Source organism: Trichoplusia ni, chromosome 12 (genome assembly GCF_003590095.1).
Source record: "Trichoplusia ni isolate ovarian cell line Hi5 chromosome 12, tn1, whole genome shotgun sequence".
NCBI classification, from domain to species: Eukaryota; Metazoa; Arthropoda; class Insecta; order Lepidoptera; family Noctuidae; genus Trichoplusia; species Trichoplusia ni.
In genome coordinates this window covers 9,822,583-9,846,744 of record NC_039489.1, presented here as the reverse complement: position 1 = coordinate 9,846,744, position 24,162 = coordinate 9,822,583, and the positions used below count along the sequence as shown (strand labels likewise).

The 24,162-nt window shown below is 37.2% G+C and overlaps 1 protein-coding gene across 1 annotated transcript in view; it reads right to left on the bottom strand.

Annotated features, from left to right (window-relative positions):
- LOC113499178 (activating signal cointegrator 1 complex subunit 3) overlaps nucleotides 1-23,877 on the bottom strand; it is a 28,729-nt gene extending 4,852 nt beyond the window's left edge. Inside the window, exons 1-31 of the mRNA XM_026879545.1 lie at nucleotides 23,658-23,877; nucleotides 23,435-23,571; nucleotides 22,818-23,076; nucleotides 22,150-22,425; nucleotides 14,621-14,870; nucleotides 13,836-14,016; nucleotides 13,047-13,195; nucleotides 12,610-12,755; nucleotides 12,059-12,259; nucleotides 11,478-11,670; nucleotides 10,508-10,694; nucleotides 10,044-10,170; nucleotides 9,679-9,962; nucleotides 9,340-9,445; nucleotides 8,785-9,009; nucleotides 8,348-8,437; nucleotides 7,936-8,080; nucleotides 7,340-7,476; nucleotides 6,804-6,980; nucleotides 6,128-6,353; nucleotides 5,340-5,481; nucleotides 4,932-5,043; nucleotides 4,481-4,572; nucleotides 4,313-4,389; nucleotides 3,660-3,880; nucleotides 3,121-3,223; nucleotides 2,538-2,727; nucleotides 2,177-2,330; nucleotides 1,546-1,682; nucleotides 920-1,136; nucleotides 336-494 (exon numbers count right to left, since the gene is read on the bottom strand). Of these exons, the coding sequence (XP_026735346.1) occupies nucleotides 336-494; nucleotides 920-1,136; nucleotides 1,546-1,682; nucleotides 2,177-2,330; nucleotides 2,538-2,727; nucleotides 3,121-3,223; nucleotides 3,660-3,880; nucleotides 4,313-4,389; nucleotides 4,481-4,572; nucleotides 4,932-5,043; nucleotides 5,340-5,481; nucleotides 6,128-6,353; nucleotides 6,804-6,980; nucleotides 7,340-7,476; nucleotides 7,936-8,080; nucleotides 8,348-8,437; nucleotides 8,785-9,009; nucleotides 9,340-9,445; nucleotides 9,679-9,962; nucleotides 10,044-10,170; nucleotides 10,508-10,694; nucleotides 11,478-11,670; nucleotides 12,059-12,259; nucleotides 12,610-12,755; nucleotides 13,047-13,195; nucleotides 13,836-14,016; nucleotides 14,621-14,870; nucleotides 22,150-22,425; nucleotides 22,818-23,076; nucleotides 23,435-23,559 (5,088 nt within the window). The 5' untranslated portion in view covers nucleotides 23,560-23,571; nucleotides 23,658-23,877. The remainder of the gene's footprint in view (nucleotides 1-335; nucleotides 495-919; nucleotides 1,137-1,545; nucleotides 1,683-2,176; nucleotides 2,331-2,537; nucleotides 2,728-3,120; nucleotides 3,224-3,659; nucleotides 3,881-4,312; nucleotides 4,390-4,480; nucleotides 4,573-4,931; nucleotides 5,044-5,339; nucleotides 5,482-6,127; nucleotides 6,354-6,803; nucleotides 6,981-7,339; nucleotides 7,477-7,935; nucleotides 8,081-8,347; nucleotides 8,438-8,784; nucleotides 9,010-9,339; nucleotides 9,446-9,678; nucleotides 9,963-10,043; nucleotides 10,171-10,507; nucleotides 10,695-11,477; nucleotides 11,671-12,058; nucleotides 12,260-12,609; nucleotides 12,756-13,046; nucleotides 13,196-13,835; nucleotides 14,017-14,620; nucleotides 14,871-22,149; nucleotides 22,426-22,817; nucleotides 23,077-23,434; nucleotides 23,572-23,657) is intronic.
- Between the last annotated feature and the right edge of the window lie 285 nt (nucleotides 23,878-24,162).

The following is a 24,162-nucleotide window of genomic DNA, read 5'->3' as shown; positions in this document are numbered from 1 at the left end:
GCCGTGGGCACTATCAAAACGCATGAGAAAAATTACTCAGATTGTTCCAGGTGTTTAGGAGTTTATTAACATACGCAAGTACGATATAATTTAATTATTATTGTAAGACCTTGTTTATGTCATACGCAGAAATTAGTTTTCTAGTATCTAATCAAATTGTTAGGTCAGACCTTAGTCTAACTTATTTCGTCTATTTTTTTTTTGCATGAATCGATCAGTTTTATAACAATTTTACATCTGTGTACCTGGCCGAAAAATTAACACTTTGATCGAAAATGAGTATTAGGATATAATGGCCCTTCTCTAAATAATATAATCAGGATTGTTCCTCATACCTGCGGCCGCCCCGCTCGCCCCATCATCTGCAGTACATCAGTGATGGGCATGTCGACGTATCGCTTCTGCTTGCCGTCGTAGTACTCCGTTCCTTTGATGACCACGAGGTGAGCGGGGAAGTTCACGCCCCACGCTAGTGTTGCTGTGCAGATTAGCACCTGAAGAAAGGGAATGGATAATTTATGTTTTTATTATATGTGATAAGAAATTTATTGAGGGTTTTGTTTCAAAGAGTGCCAAAGAAAGTGTATGTAACGCTCAAATAATATTTATTGAGATGCACTATAATTTAGATAAAATTGCATAAAGAGGACAGCTGGGATGGTTTCATGGACAATAAAATTATAATCATCTTCCTTACAAATAATAACTTTTTAATGTGCCTTTCAGAACACATGTATGGATCACATTAACGTTTTTCCTACGCGGAGATCGAATGTGCGATGCCTTGCCCTCCTTGCTTTAGTGACAAATACATTAAAACATTATCTTTCCTACCTTTTCAAAAAAATTGTCAGCCCTTTCTGACATTAAGTTTAACGCAATGCATAAACTCTCATTAATCTCTCTTTCCTATTCTCACCTGTATCTTCTGATTAATAAACAACTCTTCAACAGTACTCCTGTCTCGCTCATGCAGACCGGCATGATGTATGCCGATGCCGAAGGCCAGGGTCAGTTTGAGGTTGGACTCGCGAATGTTAGCGAGGATCTGTTCCATCTCTGATTCATGCATGTGTAGCCATTGCTTAGGGTTGTCTTCTGCCGCTAGGTATGCGATGAGATCAAGGGCTGTTAATCTGTAATGTAATAAGATGATTTGAATTTTGTTGCCTTTTTATAGTATCTGTTTTTAGTTAGGAAACTTCGATTTCAGTTGAAAGATGTTAAAATCGCTAACTGTGTTCCAGTTTTAAACAAAAATTTTCGAAGCAATTAGGGATTTTGACTTTGGTAAAATTTTTATTTCTTTAGAAACATGAAAACCCACACATAAATTGAAAAAAAAAATCCTCACATTAGAATCATAAAAATGGATGTGGCAATTTTTTTAGACCAGTTGAGCAAGAAAAATGAACGTTACAAACTTTCATTATTTCTACCTTTGGCAAACCCAGATATCCTAAACTAAATTATCGCAAACCTACACAAAATACTACTTTTTACATACTACTAAAAACTAAAAAGCATTCTAAATACTTTACATACCTGGTCTGCCGCCTACTGGACACGAAAACTAGTGCGGGCGCGCAGGGCGAGTGCGTGCGTATCGCCTGGAACGTCGGCTTGTTCATAGTCATCATGCGCGGGCAGTAGTGGCGGCCAGGGTGGCCTGATATGTGGACCTGGGTAAATACATATAAGTATATAGTGTGGTGCCGAAAATAACGAATGTTCGTACTTTTACACTGGTAGGTGTATTAAGAAAAATCAGTTCGTCTTTGGACGGTTGACAGACGTGATAATTTCAACTAGTCTAAGTTGTGTGGAAGGAAGGGAAACCGGACAAAGTGGTAGCGTAACGTGTTACGTTACGTACCGTTTACCCATCCATAAGAAGTTATCGCTTGAAAACTCAATAACGGAATCAGAGATAGAATTGAACCCAGAGAAACCATCAGTATAATAATGTTGTGTGAATTAGTTAACGTGTAGGAAAACTGTAAGTGAATAATATCCCTTCATCTCTCATCATGTATATACGACCATAGAAAGATACTATTAATGAAACAAAAAAATGCGTTGGTCAGAAAATAATTTGGTTAATTAACTTATTATTTTTATGAATATTGAAATAATCCTAATATAGTTTTCTTCATTAATTATTTTTGTTACATACTTCCAAGGGCACAGGTCGTACAGACGGCCTGAAGTTATACAGTCCCATCTCTCCAATATTCAGCCAGTTAGCTAGATCCTTAGCGTTGGCTAAAGCCGTCGATAATCCTATGATGCGCAGGCGCCGTGACGTGTGAGACTCGATGAAATTTGTTCTAGAAGAGGATAGAAAAGATAAGGACTACGCTCTTCTTTTATTGCGCCTTGAATACTTAAGGAGAAAAGACAAAGACTATCGCAATGTAAATCAACTCTAATACATGTAAATAAGGTTGAGTTTGCAACAAAATTTCTGATAACTTTAACTTTTGTTCAGGTTGTGTATGGTCTGATTCTGTATTTTAGTGCTTTATGCCGTTTACCTTGAGACAATAACTTCCAAAACCGGTCCTCTATCCTCACCGAGCAAGTGTATCTCGTCTATAACAACGAGAGCTACGTCTTGCACGTAGTTCCTGGTTTGCCACGACCGACTGATACCGTCCCACTTCTCCGGGGTCGTCACTATCACGTGCGAGTTCCGTATAGCTCTGATGTCAGGGGATACATCACCTTTAAGACAAAAGTTAAGAAAAATGTTAAAGAATAACAGATTTGCAACAGAATTACATTATTTGTGAAAATTGCAATTTCAAGACTGCAAAACCTTACTCATGGGGTTTTGTTTTTACCTTTTGGGTACGGAACATTAATTTTAAGTTTGCTCTTAAATAAACTTATGCATGTCTTCGGTAAGCCTTAATTGTGTGCAAATTTTTCCTTAAGTATATACTACATAAACTTATCGAATGTGACTTACTTCAATCCGTCGAAATTTAGTCGAGTAATGCTACAACTCTTAAATTGTTATATCAATGTGCTAGTTTAAAATAGACTTTGCTTGAACCACATTAGGTACATAATAAGTTATTAAAAAAAACTAAGATATTCTTAGCATGAACTTACCTGTTAACTCTACGACGCGTTTTCCCAAATTTTGTTCGAGTCGTACCTTCCAATCTTTTATCCTTTCCTTGACAAGAGCTTTAAGTGGAGCTATATAGACGACCTGAAATAGAAATAAAGTATTAATCATCGCATTAATTAAACAAAAAAATAGAATAAAAATACAACTACTTTGTCCGTCAGTTCGATTACAAAAAATATTAAAACATTAGACATATAATATGTATATCTTTCTCTGAAAAAAAAAAAAACTAGCTAGTGACGTAGCGGTGTGGAAAAAACTTTAGCCAGGAATAACGTTACGATTTTTTTTATTTTCATAATTATCATAATAATAGTACATTTGTATGATGAAAGAAACAATATGAATGCAATTAAGCTAATCAACCTCTACTTACTAATACCCTTATAATCTCATACATAGATCATAGAGATGATATAGAGGATAACACTAATAGGGAAGAGAGATATAAACTATGCTATCGAGACATCTACTTGACGAACAATCAAATAAATACAAATACCGTCTTAAAACATACCTTGCATTCCGGATACTGATTAAAAACTCTAAACATGGCGACTTCAGCTACAATAGTCTTGCCCGAGCCAGTGGGGGCGCCCAGCAACACGTTATGGTCGGTGTGGTACAGGCAGTGGAAGATCTGAGTCTGGATGGGGTTGAAGTGGCTGAAGTTGTATAGCATCTCGTATGACGGGTCTTTTAGAGCAGTCACCGGTAACGGTTGTAATTCTAGGAGGTCTGTGGAGAGAATATTGTTTAAAATATTAGTTTTTTTAAAAGAATCAAGAAAGAACTGGACAAGTTGATCGATCATAGTTTAAGTTATGATTGACAGGGTCGGTTCTTAGATGGGTGAGAGTTCCTCCATGTTTCGGATGTGCACGTTAAATTGTGGTACCTGGCTGTTATACATACATCTTTGACCGTCGTTACAGGTAGTTAGAAAGTCTAACAACCAGTTAAATTAAGGGGTATCGTGTTGCTAAGGTACAGTTACCTTAGCAACGACGAGCGACTGTGTAAAAACTCCTAAACCACTGGGTTTAGGAGTTTTTACACAGTCGCTCCTTTCAGCAAAATTAATTTATATTAATGGCCTCCCACCAATGCTGCTTACAGCTTACGATAATTTTGTGAGGTTATACAAAAAAGAAATCGTTTGTTGAATACCTGTGTGAGGTGGATGCGTTTCGGGCAGAATCAAATGTTGGAATGTAAGTGGCAACACACTTTCTGATCCTAACCATCTGTAAAGAAATTTTATCGTTACTAAAACATTCGCAAATGGAATGATTTTTATATAATCTACCAATATGATGAAAATATTAATCTTTTTACCTTTCCGAAGTCGCTCGAATGTAGTATTGAGGCGGCAACGGTTCGCTAATCGGTATAGTTATTACTAATTCTTGTGGTTCCCTCGTAATTACCTAAGGAAACATAAAAGAACTTTTAGGTGTGGTATAAAGTACGATTACAAATACCTTATTCACTTGACATGGGGTACTTTCACATAATAAAGTTATTCCTGTAGGCTCTAATAGATAATAATTAAAATATGTATAAAATTAACTTTACGATACGTCCGGGGTTACGATATTGTCATTGATAATAAGTCAGATAAATAAAAGAAAATAAAAATGGGTAATATAAATTGGCAGTCAAGTTATTCCACAACGTCCAATATATTTCACACATTTTCCGCGATAAAAGATATTTAGAACATTATATCGGTACTTATTTCTCGATTATTTCTAACCATAACGTTTACAATGGTAGGTATAGTTACCTGTTTCTTGGTGATAAGGAAATATTCATGGTAGTACATGATGTCTGTGTCTGGGTCCTCCACCCAAATCCAGAATGCCTCGGGCGCCTTCGTGTGGTACTTGTCGTTCCATCTAGATTATTATAAAATATTATATAGGGATAACAGAATAATAACATCAGCTCTTTGAAACCGTTTTGAACCTTATGTGTTTCAAAATAACGACGTTAAATACATCGACCATGCCAATACTTATAAAAGTGCTTGCCTTTTCCTAGCGTGGTAAAAACAACTTTAAGACGTCTACGTAAGGTTGATTTTAGAAAAAATAAATAACTACCAGTGTTATTTCGACACTCGTTTATACTTTACTTAGTAATATCTAAATTATTATTATTACATATTGGTTGTAACACTATCTATACTTACTTGAAATTAGGTATGATAGTCAGTCGTATCCTCAAGACGGTTCTAGTGATTGGATGTAAGCTGGCTTCCATCTCTAATAGAGGAAACTCGTCGGCGCATTTCTTTAGATGTCGAGCGTTCTTTGGGTTCCGTATCAGATCACCTAAAGAGAAAAAAAGATAAATATTATATCATTTAATTTAAAATGATTTTTTAACCCAGTTTGGAATATTGCTTTTCCAAATCTCCGGGAGTCTTATTTTATCGAATTACATTATTGCAAGAAAAAATATTGCCATAAAAAATTAACGATTCCAATTAAATGTTGAAATTAAACATTATGCCACTGAAGAATACTTGCAAAACTCGCTTTAAATTTAAGAATTTACTGTGGTTTAACTATAACTGGTTTCAAGCCACCTTAGTTAGATTAAAGCATAGTAGCAACAAATCTATATCTATACTAGTTAATATATAAAGCTGAAGAGTTTGTTTGTTTGTTTGAACGCGCTAATCTCTGGAACTACTAGTTCAAATTGAAAAATCTTTTTGTGTTGTATAGACCATTCATTGAGGATGGTTTTAGGCTATATACCATCACGCTGCGACTACTAGGAGCGAAGATACAATGAAAAATGCGGAAAAAACAGGGAAAATTATTCATCTTCGAGGGCTTCCGTGCAAAAATTCCTTACTTATATCTTCTAACTACGCGGACGAAGTCGCAGGCAACAGCTAGTTGAATATAATTGTGATCAGTTTTAAAAATCTGATTTCGTTAACCTTTAACAACTTTTAATAAGTCTTACCAACTTCCTTCCAATCCATATCTCTAATCTGGTCTGGTTTCAACATCGGATACTCAATGTGTTTCAAAGTTTCGATAGTGAAACAGTTGAACTGCCTCATATCGCTGTAGAAGTCCCATTGTTGCAGTTCTAACATTTTGGCCATCTTTAGGTATAACCCGGCCATGTAAGCGTTGTTCTTACGTAGAGTGATTTCGAAGAGAGCTCGGATTATTCGAACGGCATTCTGTAATTGGACGTGTTATACTTCAGCGCTATGGAAGACTGCCTTTCAAAACTTAGACTAAATTGATATAAGTTTATTAAACCTTTAATAACAATAATCTATTTGCTTTCGTTTTTCTTTGAAATTTGCTCAGTGTTTTTATCAAGATTACCAAAGCAGCTTTAGTTCTTTTATTAACTTATCGTTGCATTACCGAAAATTGGCCTATACAAATTTCAATAATTTAAACAATCAGTTAGAGGAATACATCATAAGAAAACCTGTATTTCAAATATTGCAATCTGAAATCGCCCGCAATGAGCTAGCGTGGTGATCAAGATCTTCACTATACGGGTAGAAGCCTATGCCCAGTAATGGGTCGTATATAACGTGCATAGGGTGGCCCTTGTTTACGACCCACTATTAGGCATAGGCCTCTTCTTACATCTTCTATTATAAATAATACTATACCTGACTAATATAATTAAGATCGGACTGCAGCGAAGACCCAGACACGCGTCCCCTAGACAGGTATGTCTGCAGGAGGATGTTGATCTTCCAGTGAATGTCCTCTGGGGGGTCTTCTATCCGAAGCTCGCAGAACTGGTTCTTCAGGTTCCAAAGCTCTGTTAACTCTTCTTTACGAATCTGGGTAAGTGGGGATAGGTTAGAAACGGTAGCCAGTGTAGTGAGGACCAATAATATATTTGGGTCTAGATTAGAACTGAAATTGAACAGGGCAACGGGATACCAATATTTTGATATGAGTCTACTGTGCGTCGTTTCAAAAAGACGTTGATACGAGACAGCGCATTATACGGTGACTCTAAAAACTGCAATAGTTTTATTCTCAAGGTCATGGAAGGTCCACTGGTTTCTGCTGCCGGTTTGATAATGATATCAGAATCATATTTTTGTACGTTTAAGAGATAATGTTAAATTAGGAGAGTGACTAACCAAAACTACCCGAAAAGAGTATAAAAACATGTAAAATTAAAACTACTTACTTTGAGTTGTTGGAATTCAGAACACCTCGTCAACATTTCTAGCACGTATCCTTGGGTCATAGACTTACGCACCATAGAGTTGAACACATCCATAGTTTCACTGGTTATGTAGTAGTGACTAGCTGTGCGACCGAGATCTAGGATGATAAAAACTTACTTTAAACAAAAAGAACGATTAAATAATTATGGACTATTTACCTAAAATTGTAGGGGAGAGTACGAATGTGAACTTTATTATTTAACTAAGTAAGGTTTAGAGTTATATAGGATACAATTAAAAAATTCACGATTGAACCTCAACGGAATCATCATCCTAGCCTTTTCTAACTATGTGGGCGTCGGCCTCCAGTCTAATCAGTGTTTTACGAGTGACTGACTCTCTAACTTGAACAACCCAGTTACCACGAAACTCTAGCTTCTGAATAATATACTTTCTATGATCAAATTAAAATATTAATTCATCAATAAATTAATTTAAGTGAAATAAAAAAATCATAATAGGAATTATTGACTAACACGATATTTTATACTGCTTATTCTTTAAAAATACATACTAACAACTCTTTGATATTAGCACTTTGAATAAGACTGTATACCTGTAACATTAAGATGCCCAGTCCGTTCATTATATCGTATCATCTGAGTGTTATCAAGCCGCATGGCAGCACTAGTGATCAATTCGCGACGTTTGGTCTCCAACATCGGCTCTTCTTGAACGTCAGAGTATGTAAGACCGTAGACCTAGAAAAATAAATTAAATGTAGCTACGCAGCGTCGGGCATCGATGACCGATAATTGTGGTCGGTCACTGGTGCCCCATAAGGATGTTACTGATTAGATTTTCTTTAATACACAAGGAAGATGTGGTAGTTTACTATAATATAAGTTCGTAAATAATGGGCTTTAATTTTTTATGTGTTTGTTTGTTAGTACAAAAATTGTAAAAGACGATTTAGCCAGGTAATAAATAGTATCGGTATCAAACTTTACTCAAACTTCCTTACATACCTGGGGGTTGATTCTCATTCTCACGAACAAATATGTATAACTGAGCCATTCCACTGCTTCATCAATATTAGTTACTGTTCCAAGGGCGACCTGCAAAATTTTCAAAATCAAAACTGAGCTTGTAAAAGAAACTGACATCAGCTGTAATTTGTAAAATAATACCAAAATAATTTACAAACTTTTGAAAAAAGAAGTGAATTTAATTCCTGTATCGCGGGGGTTTCACAAAAATTTAAGTCACATGCACAAAAACACACAGACTCGTGTACTCGTGTAAGTACTCGTGGATCACACAAATGTTTGTCCTAAGCGGGGATTGAAAACGAAAGTCGAATTGCTTTAGCGTTTTTTTCTTGATTTTATAGTATAAATGGGCTTTGATGAAACATTTCATAAAGGAAAAAAGTAATCTAATAAATTGAAAACGCTATACAAACCTCAGCATTCAAATTATCAGCAAGTAAATTAATAAAGTTGCTCTCAATAGGGAACTGGTTGGTCATTGACTTCAGGTAATGTGTTAGTTTGTCATGTGTTGTTATAATGATGCCAGTACCGGAGGTGTCGAACTGCGGCCGTCCGGCTCTACCGAAGATTTGTAGGACGTCTAGTATACTGAGATCCACGAATGTACCGTGGCTTTGGTCATAGATTTCTGTGCCCTGTGGAAAGATAAGGATTTAAATTCGTTGAAAAAATACATAACTAAATTGAAGCCTCAAAACTATATATACATATACACGTGAATTATGAAAGTAATAGTTTCAAAATAATGTTAATTCATATTTATATTTATCATTTTAGCCCTTTCTCAATAATGTTAGGGTCGACTACCAGTCTAATCGGATGCAGCAACCTGCGCAACAAGATACCCCTTAATCAGACTGGTTGTCGATTCATACTAATATTATCAACACGAAAGGATACCTTTACTAGTATGATACTGTCAAAAGAAAATAATAAAAATTGTGGATGTGTGTTGTGCCTCTTACCCTAATAATTACAGCATGCGCCGGTAAGTTGACACCCCACGCCAGCGTGGAGGTACAAACTAGAACCTTTATGAAACCTTCCGCAAAGTATTTTTCTACCATATTTCTGAAAAACAAAAACATATATATCTTCAAAGTTAAGAAGGTTAGGTACAGTATTATACATACGAACATTTTTGGGTCAATGACGAAAAGAAAAACGTTTTACAGAGTAATAATCGAACATCTTATGCCCGTGATATTTAGAAGTGGAGCTTACCAGACCGACAACAAGAGTCAAGTTTAAATGCAAAATAATTCACCAAAATTCGCATCACAAAAATAGGATAAAATAATTACCTATCACTCCTCAGCATACCAGCATGATGACAGGCAAAACCACTAGCAAAGAGTTCAGCTAACAATTTATTAGGGCTGCTACCAATAGACTTCTTCGCCTTAAGAAAGGCCCCTGTATCGTCAGGTTCAAAGTGTTTTAGATGACCTTTCTTTTGTGCTAATTCTTTAAGAACCATTGCTGTTTGGTGCGTGGCGTTACGCGCATGTACGAACACCATTACTTGGTGCCCTTTTTGTACCATGTCTACTGCTTTGTCGTAGCAAATCTCGTTCATTGATTGGATCTGTAAATTGTTATATTAGGCGTGTTGTTTTTATTTATTATGAGAATCAAGAAATGAAGGTTATGTATCAGCATAACTTACCATCCTAAGATGAGCGCCTCCACCGCTGCCACTTTCCTTGACCCCGATGAACTGTTGCTCCAGAGGCACGGGCCGGAAGCGAGAGTCGAAGTAGAACAAACCTATGTTCGGGTTTACGCGAAGGAATCTGTTGGACAAACGAATAATATATTTTTGGTTTAGGTTTATAAACCATATGGGTTTATTGGAATAAACAGTAGAAGAAATATTTAGAAGCAAATTTTAACCTTTGCTCTTACAAGCACTATAAGAAAGTAATTGTATGTAGATATAAGAAATATAAGTTGATGATATTTCTGTATGCCAAGGCTTTTATTGCAAATTTTCTATGGATTTTAAAAAATAATTTCTTAAATTTCCCTCGCAAAGCAACATTTAAAACACAACCACTCATTTCTGTTACAACCTTGCATAGTCCGTCGACTCAATGAATTGTGATCACATACAAAAAGGTACAAACTAACCTGGCGACATCAACATAGTTAGGCAGCGTAGCAGACAGCCCGACTATCCGTATCATGTTCTGCGTGGACTCGACTTGTCGCAGCGTCCTCGCGACAATCGCTTCGACTATCGGACCTCGATCGCCGTGCAATAAGTGAACTTCGTCGATGATGAGCAGTTTTACGATTGATGCTAGTTCTGTGTCGGCTGTGGAAATATGGTGTGTTTTAGTTTTGTGATACATGTTTGTGGTTGGTTGAAGCTATCGAAGGGAAGAAATTATTGAAAACGATTTGGAACAGAAATAGGGTATTTGTCTAGACCTGAATAGCCGTCAGACAGATTTCCAAAAAATATTAATACATATTTTGCATTTTATACATCATTAAAAAGTAAGGAAAATAAAAAGAACTTGAGTTTGATAGTAGACCCTAAAAACATTACCTACTTGTTACTAAAAACGTAGGAACTGGTACTTTATTTACTTACTTACTTAAATGATAAATCTTTAAAACTAGAAAAATAGTAATGTACCTATAATTTTAATTTTGTCTAATGTTAATACTAATGTCTGTATCCTTAAAATAAGTTAAATTAATTATATTTCTGAAATGATAAGTCCTCTCCACTCACATTTATAATTTTTATCTTTGCTGTGCCCGACAGGGTCCACGATTGTTACCTATCAAAAAATGTTTACCACCTAAGCCTACATTGTAGAATGCAATAAAGAATTGAATTGAATTGAATTAAGTGACGCCACACGAGATTTTAAATCACTGTATCCCCTTCATTTTTTTCTTATGAGTTTTTTGTGTCAATTAAAGTATTCATGTTATTCGAAGTTATTTTACTTTATTGACTTACTTTTATTGAAGTACAAAAGTTTCTCTAGTTGGAGTCAAAATCAAACTTTGGATTTGAAGAAATACATGCTTTATAATATACATCGTTCTTTTTCGAAGTCAGTCAAAATCACATCATACTTACTGGCACCCTTCCTAGTAACAACATCCCACTTTTCAGGCGTAGTCACAATCATTTGCGTCTGTTGCACTTCAGCTTTAGTCAGTTTCATATCTCCGGTCAACTCCCGTACCAATATACCAAGACCCCTAAGTCGCCTCCCGAAGCTTGCTGTCATTTCTGACGCGAGAGCTTTCATAGGTGCTATGTAGATAATCTGGATAAAGATACATAATATGTGCTGTTAATAAAAAAAGGGTTTTAATCTTAAAAAACTTTTTCTCCGTAAGTCGGATTTCTAAACCGTCTTCTTTCAAAAAATTGTCGGATGGCTATCGACTGTTTATTATCATACTACGACCAATAGGAGCCTGAAGAACCTGACGATTGCGGGTAAAACCGTGAGGCTCAGATAGCCTGGGGTGGGCGAACAAAACCCGTTAACCGCGCGTGACGTCATCGCACACCGCCATATTGTTTTGGAGCGTGGGTACCCACGCGTATTAATAACTTGCGCCCGACGGACCGAACCTGAGTACTACCAAATCATGAGCTAAAAAACTCGAAAGTTACATTAATAATGTATATGAAATACCAAAACTGACCTTAAACTTATTTTTCATGATCACATTATTCTCGATGTGTTGTTTGATCTGATGCACGACTGTCAACAGCGCTATATTAGTTTTGCCGGCCCCGGTGGGCGCGCAGATCAGGAGGTTTTCATTCGTATGGTACGCAGTTTGGAAGACCACTGACTGTATCCTGTTGAGTTCTTTGATGTTCTCGAAGGCCATTTGACCGATCTGAAAGAGGATAGATGTAAATATTTTTCTTGCAATTAGTTCTCGACCCAGGGCGTTTCGAGACACTATAGTTACTTTTTAATTGCATTTTTTATTCAAAGGATAAATACAGATCCTTATTGATAAGGCTCAACTGTCTATCCGTCTGTCACCAACTTGTGCTAAGCTAAGTTCATAATAGCTAGATAGTTGAACTTTTTATTGTTCTGTTGCCATTTTATAATACACAAATAAAATCGAGGCTTAGCATCGATTGGTATTTATGTAAGGCCAATTTTTTTCAGCCAATTTCTACGGAACTTCCAGTGTTGTAACTTCGACTCGCTATTGACCGGTTTGTTCTCACTCACCTCATCTAATTCAGCAACAGGAACTCGCTGGTTTCCAATAGTAAGAGGGGGCGGGTCGTTTTTAGGTATAATGATCTCCTCATATTCTTTAGAGTCCTTCTTGATTGCATTTTCGGGTAATATTAACTTAAGACCTGACACAAAACCTGAAAACGAAACAAGATGTGTATAAAAGATATTATTAAGCTATGAAACATGTATTAGTTGTCGGTTACCGGGTGTTTGTCAGCATCACGTTAAAATCAGTTTCTTTTAGGAAGTTTTAAACACACGCTGTATATTTTTTTGGCAAATAGTAGAAGATCGTTCTATTTTACAACTGATTAAAATTTTGCCGTAGTAAAATAAAGCGTTACAAAACATCATTAGCTGGTAATAGACACTATTAAATAATACCCACACCAAATAAAATTAAAATATATATATATTCTTCTAACCTGCAGAATTCTTAGCTTCTAAAGCAGAATCATAAACATTAGGATACTGCACTTTAGTTTGGAAATACGATATTTTCTGTAGAATAGGGTCTATGTTGGCTGATCTGGATGTAGAAAATGGTACCACTGGTTTCGATAATTCAGCTAACCTGAAAATTATAATAAGAAATTATTATATGGAAGGAGGCTGGGTGAAAGGTTTTTTTTAATGGTTGAAAAGAGGAATAATAAGTGGTAAAAGTGAAGACTTCACTGTGAGAAGGTTCTATGGCTGAAAACGTAAATACAAGCTTAAGTGTCGTGCTGTATCTTTTACTTTAGGGTGAAGTCAGTTTTAAGAACCCCACACACTTAAAGATATACTCTAACTTGAGAACTTCCTCCAATTTGCGTAAGTGCAGGGGTAAGTAGATCTTCAGCTGTTCCGAATCCAACTAATACAATAAACATAAAAGTCTCAAAGGCTGGACCAATTCGTTAAAACAAGATATCGAGATAGCATACAAACTAGATCAATACGCGTTACAACCATGCGAGCGAAGCCAGGGGCAAAAGCTAATTTATAACAATACTAGCTGTCCCGGCGAATTACGTACCGCCTCGGTCGATGGTAATAATAATGCAGACAAAAATACAATAATTTTAGCAACTTTTCCACATTTTATCTTCCCTGGAGTTTCAGGAATATTTCAAGACTAAAATAAGCCAAATCGGTTCAGCCGTTCTTGAGTTTTAGCGAGACTAGCGAACAGCAATTAATTTTTATATATAAGATTACGGTTCACATACCTCTTAGACCTCAACTGCGCGATATTAATCTCCTGATCCTCATCATCTTCTTCCACCTTCCTGTTCTTTGCTTTCTTCTCTTCTTTCCTCACTAACTTAGCTAACATCTTCTCTTGCTCTGACAACACTGATACTTGGCATAGATACTGTGGCATTTTGTTCTCAGGAAGTATAGCAGCAACTATAAAAAATAAATGATATTTTTGATGTTTTGTGTCTTTGTAAGATGCTCTTTATTACCACAATATTATCTTAGCTCTTTATTAATTTTCATATGTGTTATAGGTTTTAACAATCATAACTGCCTAGTAGGGGTACATTTTAATTGGCATTAATTACCGGTGGATGCAATTTTTGCTTCAAATTTACTGCTTGTGCAAGACCTCCGCATTTTAAAGAATATATGCAGCATTTTATACGCTATCAGTAATAACGTTTCACAAAAAATTACAAACAATTAATTCTACTTAATAAATTTTAAGCTACACTTAAAACGGCTGTTATTCCTACATCTTTGACACTCGTTACAGGTAGTCAGAAGCTTGAAAAAGTCTGACAGCCAGTCTAACCAAGGGGTACCGTGTTGCTCAGGTAACTGGGTTAAGGAGGTCAGATAGACAGTCGCTCCTTGTAAAACACTGGTACTTAGCTGAAACCGGTTGGACTGGTAGCCGACCCCAACATAGTTGGGAAAAGGCTAGGCCAATGATGACATTTTAAGCTACACTCTTGTATTGGAGAGCTTGTAAATCGAAATAGTCAAAAAGAGATGAAAATCAACTTACTTTCAGACAACGTGGGACCAGGCGGCGGCGCCTTCAAACTATTAATGATATCCTGTCGGTGCTCCAATATGTCTTGTATAAACTCAAACTTATCGAAGCCGAGTAACTCGAACAGATCGTTCTGCATTTCGTCGTTGGTCCGGGGCGAGTTTAGGAGTGTTATAACGGATTGGAGGATGTCGACGCTTGAGATGCCTGAGGTATTCTCGTACTGTTCCTTTACTTTCGTTTCTAGCCAGGTTTTACCGAACTGCAAGAAATTATTAGTTATTTAAAGGTTTTTTAGCGCTTCATTTTGGAAGGAAAACAAGTTGTAGAAAAACTGTTAGCTTAAACAAAGGGGTAAAAATGGAGCAATACTAATTTCTAAGGCTTTATAGTCTGTCTATCCGTCAGCCACCAGGCTGTATCTATGAGCTATGATCGGAGTTTTCATAGCTGTTGCATTTGTTTGCTTCTATAACAACAAATACTCCTAATTGAGGTTTAGTAACAGTTTGTATTGGTAGAGTCAAGGCCAATTCGCACAGTACTGGATTAAAAAAAAAGGGATTTTTTTTATCTAATTTTCGTTGCTGAAAGAAAATATATCGATGTCGACGCCATACGCTAGCATAAATCTTTAGACATTGATTAATTATAAATTATAATTATTTCCCGTATTAGAGTCGATATTTGTAAATCATGTTATTATAAAAATTTGTTTAATGATAACTCAAATTATATAGTTCAGAAAGACTTAGTGTAGTGTGTTGACAACGCACAAGACCACAGCGGGGGTGCGGGGTCCGGGAGCGCGGAGGCAGTCACGACAGCGCCGAACCAGACGGCCAGTACGAGTTCACTCACCGACGCGGTGACATTTCACGCGTCAAATAAATAAAAAATGTCAAATAAGGCAAAAATGTAATACAAGGCAATAATAAAGACAGACATTTGCTTATTAAGTTAAAACGAGTAAACTGCAAAAATGTCTTTATTATTGCCTTGTATTACATTTTTGCCTTATTTGACATTTTTTATTTATTTGACGCGTGAAATGTCACCGCGTCGGTGAGTGAACTCGTACTGGCCGTCTGGTTCGGCGCTGTCGTGACTGCCTCCGCGCTCCCGGACCCCGCACCCCCGCTGTGGTCTTGTGCGTTGTCAACATACTCCCCCCCCTTGGAAGCTGAGGTTCCAAGGAGCTCACGGGAATCTCCGGTGGGCAGAACGCAGACCTTTGTCAACGCTCTTTTGATGATGCCCTTTGACGTAGCAATGTCAACAACTCTGCAGATTCCGTCAGGTCCATTGTATATTTTGGTTATGCGCCCCAGGAGCCATTTCATCGGCGGTAATTGATCATCCTTGACTACGACCATGTCTCCAATTCTTACATTGCTCCCACAGGATCGATGCCATTTAACTCGCTGCTGAAGTTCAGACAAGAATTCTTTTGACCATCGAGACCAGAAGTGTTGTCTCATTCGCTCCAGTTGCTGGTATCGGTTTATGGAGATCTTGGTTGTTGTTGGAGACGGTAATGACGATAAAGGACGCCCGATAAGGAAGTGCCCGGGTGTTAACGGCGTAAAATCTGAAGGGTCCGATGACAAAGGTGTCAACGGACGCGAGTTCAAAATCGCCTCAATTTGCGCAAAAAGAGTACAGAGCTCTTCGAAAGTTAGGCTTGTATTTCCCGCTATACGTTTTAAATGAAATTTAGCCGTCTTTACGCCAGCCTCCCAGATGCCACCAAAGTTGGGTGCATAGACCGGACTAAATTTAAAATCTATGCCCTCACGGACACCGAAATCAGTGACGGAGCCGTTGGCGGACCGCAGCATTCTGCCTAACTCGTTATTCGCTCCTACGAAATTTTTGCCATTATCGCAATGTATTGTTTGTGGCTTACCGCGTCTAGAGATAAATCGACGTAAACATAGAATGAATGCGTTAGTACTCAATTCGCTTACAACCTCTAAATGCACTGCTTTAGTGGCAAAACAAACGAAAATACACAAGTAACATTTACTTGTTTTCGCACCACGACCCTTGCGACTTGAAATTAGAAAGGGACCGGCGAAGTCGGTGCCACACGTCTCAAATGGAGGAGCCGGATTGACACGCGAGATAGGTAAGTTACCCATTATTGGTTGTACATTTTTACCCTTTAACCTGGTACACGGAACACAATTATGTATAGTTTGTGTTGCTAGAACTCTACCTCCGATGGGCCAAAATTCTTCGCGAATTAGTGACAATAATTGTGTTTGTCCACAGTGTAAAAGACGTAGGTGTTCATGCTTAAATAAAAGCTTCGTAAACGCATGTTTGGAATCAATAATAATCGGATGTTTCTTACTGTAGGATACAAGTGCCCTTTGAATGCGACCTCCTACACGTAAGACCTTATTGTCGTCTAGAAACGGATTTAAAGACGAAATTCTCGATTTACGATTAATACATCCCATTTTCTCTAAAGATTGGATTTCGTTTTTAAACGATTCTCGTTGTGACATCTTGCCCAACATAGATAATGACGTCCTTAATTCACTAACTGTTAAATTGCCTTTAATTCTATTTGTTTTAGATTTACAATTTTCTTTAAACCGTAATATGTACGCCAAAACTCTTTGCATTTTATAAAGGTTAGAACAAGTAAGAAACAAATTGAAACTAGAATTATCTTCGCTTTGTACAGTCAGACTAACTTTTGTTTCAGGTAGTATCGTATGTAACACCTTATGTACTGGCCATTCTTCCTCAGGTTGTGTCAAAAAAGGCGCACCATTCCACCACAATTTATTTCCTATTAGGTGTTGCGGTTGAACTCCTCGAGACGCAAGGTCAGCTGGATTGTCCTTCGTAGGTACATGCCGCCACTCATATTTCGAGGTAAGTTCACGAATCTCCCCTATGCGGTTACACACGAAAGTTTTTAGTGTCTTTGGCTCTGAATTAATCCATCCTAAAACTATAGTCGAGTCAGTCCACAGCATACAACGAGAAATATCGAAACCTTTAAGACGTAACGACTGCATAACCTTAGTAAGTAGGCGAGCTCCCAATAAAGCGCCCATTAGCTCCAGCCGAGGTATTGTTAGCTCTGGCTTCAACGGGGCTACCTTTGCCTTGGCACAGAAAAGATGCACTGTAACGTTTCCTATCTTATTGACAGACCTAAGATATAAACATGCACCGTAAGCTGCTTGCGAAGCATCTGAAAAACAATGTATTTCTATATTGATTGGAGCCTCACCAACAACGTGCCTAGGAACCTCTAAAGTTGATAAAAAATGCAGATTTGATAGAAACTCCTGCCATTCGTTAGAAATATTATTTGGAATAGGATCATCCCAGCCGTTTTTTAGCAACCACAATTTCTGAATCAACATTTTAGGAATGATTATAGTGGCCGACAAAAGTCCAAGAGGATCAAATAATTTTGACGAAGTCGACAGAATATTCCGTTTGGTCACCTTTGGAACACTCTCAAGTGTGGAACAAAACCGTAAAGTATCAGTTTGAGGAGACCATTTTAACCCTAAGACCGTAGATTCTTTACAGAAATCCTGGCTTTGACTAATTATTGGAATATCATCGAAAATATCCGGTACATTAGTACGAAATTTGCGCAACGGCAAGCAAGCTTCCGAAAGTTTACAGATCACTTCTTTCAAGTTCTGCTGTAACTCCTTCCGAGAATTTGAACCCGTATTCAAGTCATCTACATAAAAATCGTGTTGAATAATATTCGCGACATCCGGGTTATTACATTCTTCTGCCAACTTTAGCAAACATCGCGTACTTAGGAATGGAGCCGAGGCTGTTCCATAAGTTATTGTATTCAGTTGCAGAACCTTTAGTGGCTGATCTACATTGTCCCTCCAAACTATTAACTGCAAGTGTCGCTGTGATTCATCCACTTCAATTTGCCGGTACATTTTCTCAATGTCACCAGTAACGACAAACGCATTTTGCCGGAAGCGCAACAGAATTGAAAATAAATCATCCTGCACCACCGGCCCTACGAGCTGAATGTCATTAAAAGACTTGCCACTGGTAGTTTTACACGACGCATCGAAAACTACGCGCAAACGTGTTGTCTCACTATGTTCACGTATCACAGCATGATGCGGCAGATAATAACCAAAGACAGGACGATTGATGGGTGATAAATGACCCAACCGTTCATATTCATGAATGAAATTCTTATACTCTTCCTTAAGAAGTGTTGATATATTAAGTTTTTTCTCTATAGTAAAGAAACGACGTTTAGCTATATTATAAGAATCACCCAAAGACCCTTCAGGTGACTCACTCAAAGGAATTTTTACTGAGAAACGGCCTTCTTTAGTACGTTTTGCATTTTCAAGAAAATGACCTTCACAGAAATGTTCTACCTTTGAGAAATATTTTTTGACTGGAGGTAGTTCCTCAATGTCCCAAAATCTAGACAACGAAGCTTCAATATTTTGTGAAAAATGACAAGCTTTAATATGTGGTCCAGAACTCCTACCAGTCGGGCCGGAAATCAACCAGCCTAACTTAGATTCCTGAAGAGTAGGCTTATTTCGCCCGAGTCTTATCTGACGACCATGCACGATCTCCCAGAACACATCTACCCCCAGTAAGACATGAATATCGGAGGGACTGAAGAAACTCGGGTCAGCCAGCTCAATATCAGCAGGTAAATTTAGCTTCGAAGTGTTTATTTCAACACCAGGCAATTTACCTGTAATTTGTGGTATAACAAGACATGACACTGTCAACTGAAACGAATTAATTCGAGAATTAATTCTAAAGTTACATTTCTGTGCAGTTGCATTTACATTTTTGTTAATACCCAATATATTTATAGGAGTAATCTCAGAGACAGGCAAACTCAATTTTCTTATTAGAGTTTCTGATACAAAAGATGATTGACTCCCGCTATCTAGAAGCGCCTTAACGGTATAAGACTTCTTCGATTTTGGTTCTAAGATTTCTAATTGAGCAGTACACAGTAACACTTGGCAAGGCATTACGGCAGACAGGGACACCTTTTTATTGTCACTATCGCCTTGAGAGCTACCTGGTAAGTTACTGAACTCATTATTTTTATCTGACAGTGCATGTAATAGTGTATTATGCTTTGAATTACAGTGCTGACAACCCTTCTTAAAGCAGCGAGTGGAACGATGGCCTGGCCGGAGACAGTTCGAGCACAGTTTAAATCTGGCTACTTCACTCGATCTCGTTTCCAGGCTCATATTTTTAAACTTGTCACACTCATGCAAGAAGTGATCTTTATTACATATAACACATGACTTACTACCTTTCTTTTCATTTGACGCAACAAAAGATTTAGTGACTTTATGTTCTTTGCCGTGAGAAGTTTTTTCAAACTTAGAAGTATCAACCTTATTGAATTCTACAGTTTCCAAAACATCCGCACGATTACGTAGAAATGTATAAAAATCATTAAGAGTAGGCGACTCGTACAGAGAATTCCTGTGCTCTTCCCATTTGCGACATGTGGCGCCATCTAGTTTACTTGTCATCATAAAAATAATCAACGTATCCCACGCATCAGTTGGTTCATTTAAAGTACTAAGAGCTCGTAAATTTCGAGTGAAATAATCAATCATATAACGCAATGCTTTGTGAGATTCCTTTGCAAGAGATTGAAACGAAAATAACGCTTTTAAATGATTATTAATCAAAAGTCTAGTATTATTATACCTGTTGCAAAGAAGCTCCCAAGCTACCTTATAGTTTTGAGCCGAAAAGGAAATTGATTTAATAACGACAGTGGCGCCCCCTTCCAACGACGAACGTAAATAATGGAACTTATTTATGTCGGGAATACACTCATTCTCATTTATTAATGAATTAAACGTATCGCGGTATTCCAACCACTTTAATGCATCTCCATCGAAATGAGGCAAATCTATAGTTGGCAATTTTACATTATTGAATAATTTGGACGACTTGGTAGAATTATTATCTTCAAAGTTATTTTCATTCTCCTTATGCGCCTTCGAATAACGTTGAATATAGTCCTGCGCTTGAGCAATTAATGAACAAAATTTGTCTTCTATTACTTCTCTCTCGCTGACCTGTTGTTCAGGATCGGAAGATAATGATTCTATATTGCCCTGAACCTCGTCAAATTGCGATAATAACGATTGAAGTCTAGTTAACTTTAACTGAAGTTCGTCAACTTGAATTTTACTAACGACCTTAAGGTCAATAACTTGAACATTATTCAAGTATTTTGAAAAAGTAGTAATTCTCGCTTTAATCGTACCGCGAATATGAATTAAAGCCTTTAAATCGTCTGCCATAGTTATAAGTTAAATACCCTAACGTAACTTCTAGCGAATAACGCGTTATGCAGAACACAGCAATATGAAAAAAGCCAAACCGTGCACACCGCTATAGCTATGTAAAGCGGGTCAACGACCGCAAACTGCCCGCCAGCTGATCCCGGCGCCGCGATGACGTAGCGAGGCTCAGCGTACTTGTGCACCGGACAGGCTGATCCGTCTCGTGGCTCGTAGATTCTGGTGGCTGTCGCAGTGCCGGCAGCTGAAATAGTCGGCATATGCCTTTAAACTAACTGCTTAGCGCATTCGTGCGTATATCCTTATTATTCAAAGCAACCGTCTGCAATTCGAATAGCTAACGCTGTCACTAGCTGTATATAGATGCATAAACAAACCCAAGCTAGCGAGCAATATGACTACGAATGCAGGTTATGTATGACAAATGACTCAACTAATTCCTAAGAATTATCGAGCAGAACCATAACACATATAAGGTATATTTGCAGACAGACAATACGTGCAGACAAGCCTGAAATCTGTGTGCAAAACCATTATATTCGCATGCAAAGCGAGGCAAGTTGAACTCGGAATTATAAAATAAATTTTACGAATTTTAAATTGAAATATAAGGAAAAAAATGGCTACTTCCTTGAACGAGCTCCAATGCAGCGATCGCAGGTATATTGTACACCGTCACAATAACTGTCCGTCGCGCTTGCGGTGCAATGGCCGCCAAGCGAACAGAGACGTCGTTTCGTCGCGATGATACAATACTCGTCGATTTCTCGGATATATCTTCGCGATCACGTCGGGGTCACCAAATGTTTACTACGTTATTAAGTTAAAACGAGTAAACTGCAAAAATGTCTTTATTATTGCCTTGTATTACATTTTTGCCTTATTTGACATTTTTTATTTATTTGACGCGTGAAATGTCACCGCGTCGGTGAGTGAACTCGTACTGGCCGTCTGGTTCGGCGCTGTCGTGACTGCCTCCGCGCTCCCGGACCCCGCACCCCCGCTGTGGTCTTGTGCGTTGTCAACATAGTGTTAAAGTATCAAACAGGTTTATCAATGTTTTTAATGCTTATCAAAACACAGATAACTATCTATTAACAATATAAAAGCTTCATAAAGTGATTACGCACATCCTTGCATTCAACAATGAACTGTAAAACTATCTCCATAAAGTTGATATTCACTTATACTTAAAAATGCAAACAAAACACTTACTTTCGACTCAATTGGGGCTATAGGAACTTTCGTTTGATTGCTTGAACTAGGAGCTTGGCTGTTATACTTCATAGAGAAGTCAGTAACAAATGCGCTGGCCGTAGCAGGCTTGCTAGTCAACTTAGCAAGTGGTTTCTTGGCAGGCTTATACGGTATATAGTGACATTGTATATGTTCACCCCACAGCTTGATATTTTCCTTATTGGATTCTGACTCTTCTTTGCGAATGTATTCTTTTGTTGTCTCGTTTAGTTGCTCGGAGATTTGTGTTACAATCTGCAATTGTGTAATTTATAAATGATGTGCCAAAATACCTAGAGTATGCATTTGAGAAAAAAAACTGGGAGAATCGAGTTTCCTTGTAGAAGCCTGTCAACATATTTCTGTTAGGATTTCCTTGCTGGAATGACTGTCCTGTTAACACCCATATGTACAATGAGGTCTGAAATGTGGACAAGGATGCAACACCAATCCCAACAGTGTAATTAATTCAAGTATTTTAGTGTAAGTGCTTACTACATTCATATTTTATGTCTACATATTTTAAGGAACAGAAACAGTTACAATATATATTGCCACTTTGAAAACACAAGTTTATTTCCAGCAAAACACCAGCAAGTTTATAACTATCAACAGAAACAGTTCTCAAGTATAAACATGCTACATACCTCACAAATTTTATTAGCCGTAGTCGACATGACTTGTCCGAATGTTTGCCTCAACTGTGACATATGCTTTAGCATCACAATATCTTGGTCCAGGAACATCCGCAGAGTGAGTACTGCGGCATCATCTATAACCTCATCCGGCTGGTCTTTTGTAAGCGGTTTACATGCCTCTTTTAACTGATCAAAGAGTGTTAGTATCTCATTTGAGTTAGGCTCATTCTCTTTGACATATTTGTATATGTCTGTGTATGATTTAAACCTGGAAGATTGGTTTTAATAATTAGTATTGAATGTACTTATTAGAGGTCTAATAGTTATAATATATAATATGTTGTAATGGATATTTTATGGATAATTTCCAATTAACCTTGTGTTAAATTGGTAATTTTAATTAAGGTGTATTTTTTTGGGAAGAAAGGAATGAAAAAGGAATGAACTACCATGTGCAACTCCACCATAAATGTGGGTGTGGTGTAGTAAATGTTAAAAACGTGAAGTTTTGTACTAGCTTAATTGGCTAAACAGATGTTAGGATTTGCAAAAATGTATTACTTGAGTCAATATATTTTATTTATATAAGATTTATATTTAAAAATACTAGAAAAAATTGCACATACCTCTGTAAGGACTTCTTTTTTAATAACACCGGCTTTGTGGGGTCAGCAGTTGGCTTTAAACATCGTGGTTTATCGAGTTGAGTGTGAGCCCTTAGGGCTCGCGTAATCCGTGGTAGCTCTATCATTATTACCTTTACCTTGTAATAAAAAGAAAGATATACAATAGCACGAAGTCTAAAGAATAATAATAGTAAGAATTGCCATTGCTTGCGATTATAAATACCTTATAACAGTCGGTGAAACAATGTTGTGAAATACACCGTAATTTGTATTGTTAAACAACACTACTTGATCTTTAAATCTAATGAATATACAGTTGGTAAGTATATGTACAAATTTATTGATTAAATTGGATGTTATTAGTTAAATTATTTATAAATATACAATTATTTTGGCTGCACATATGATCGACACGTATCAGTCGCAATGTTATCAGCAGACATTGACAGTAGTGACATTGTAAAGTGACAGCCGAATTTGGCGGTGTTATCATAATGTTGGTCACACTGAAAAGTGCGTCGTCCATATATTACGTGTTGTTTAAATAAAGGTTTAATGTAATGTTGAATTTAATCAAGTGAAATAAATAGTGTTTTCTTAATACATTAAAGTGCAATAATATAATAAAAACATACTTTAGCATGTCAAGATGTGGCATTCAGAAATGTTGACCTTTATAGGCTCGGGTTTCTATGACTTTCGGGAGTTGTGCTGTTGGGGAAGTCAGT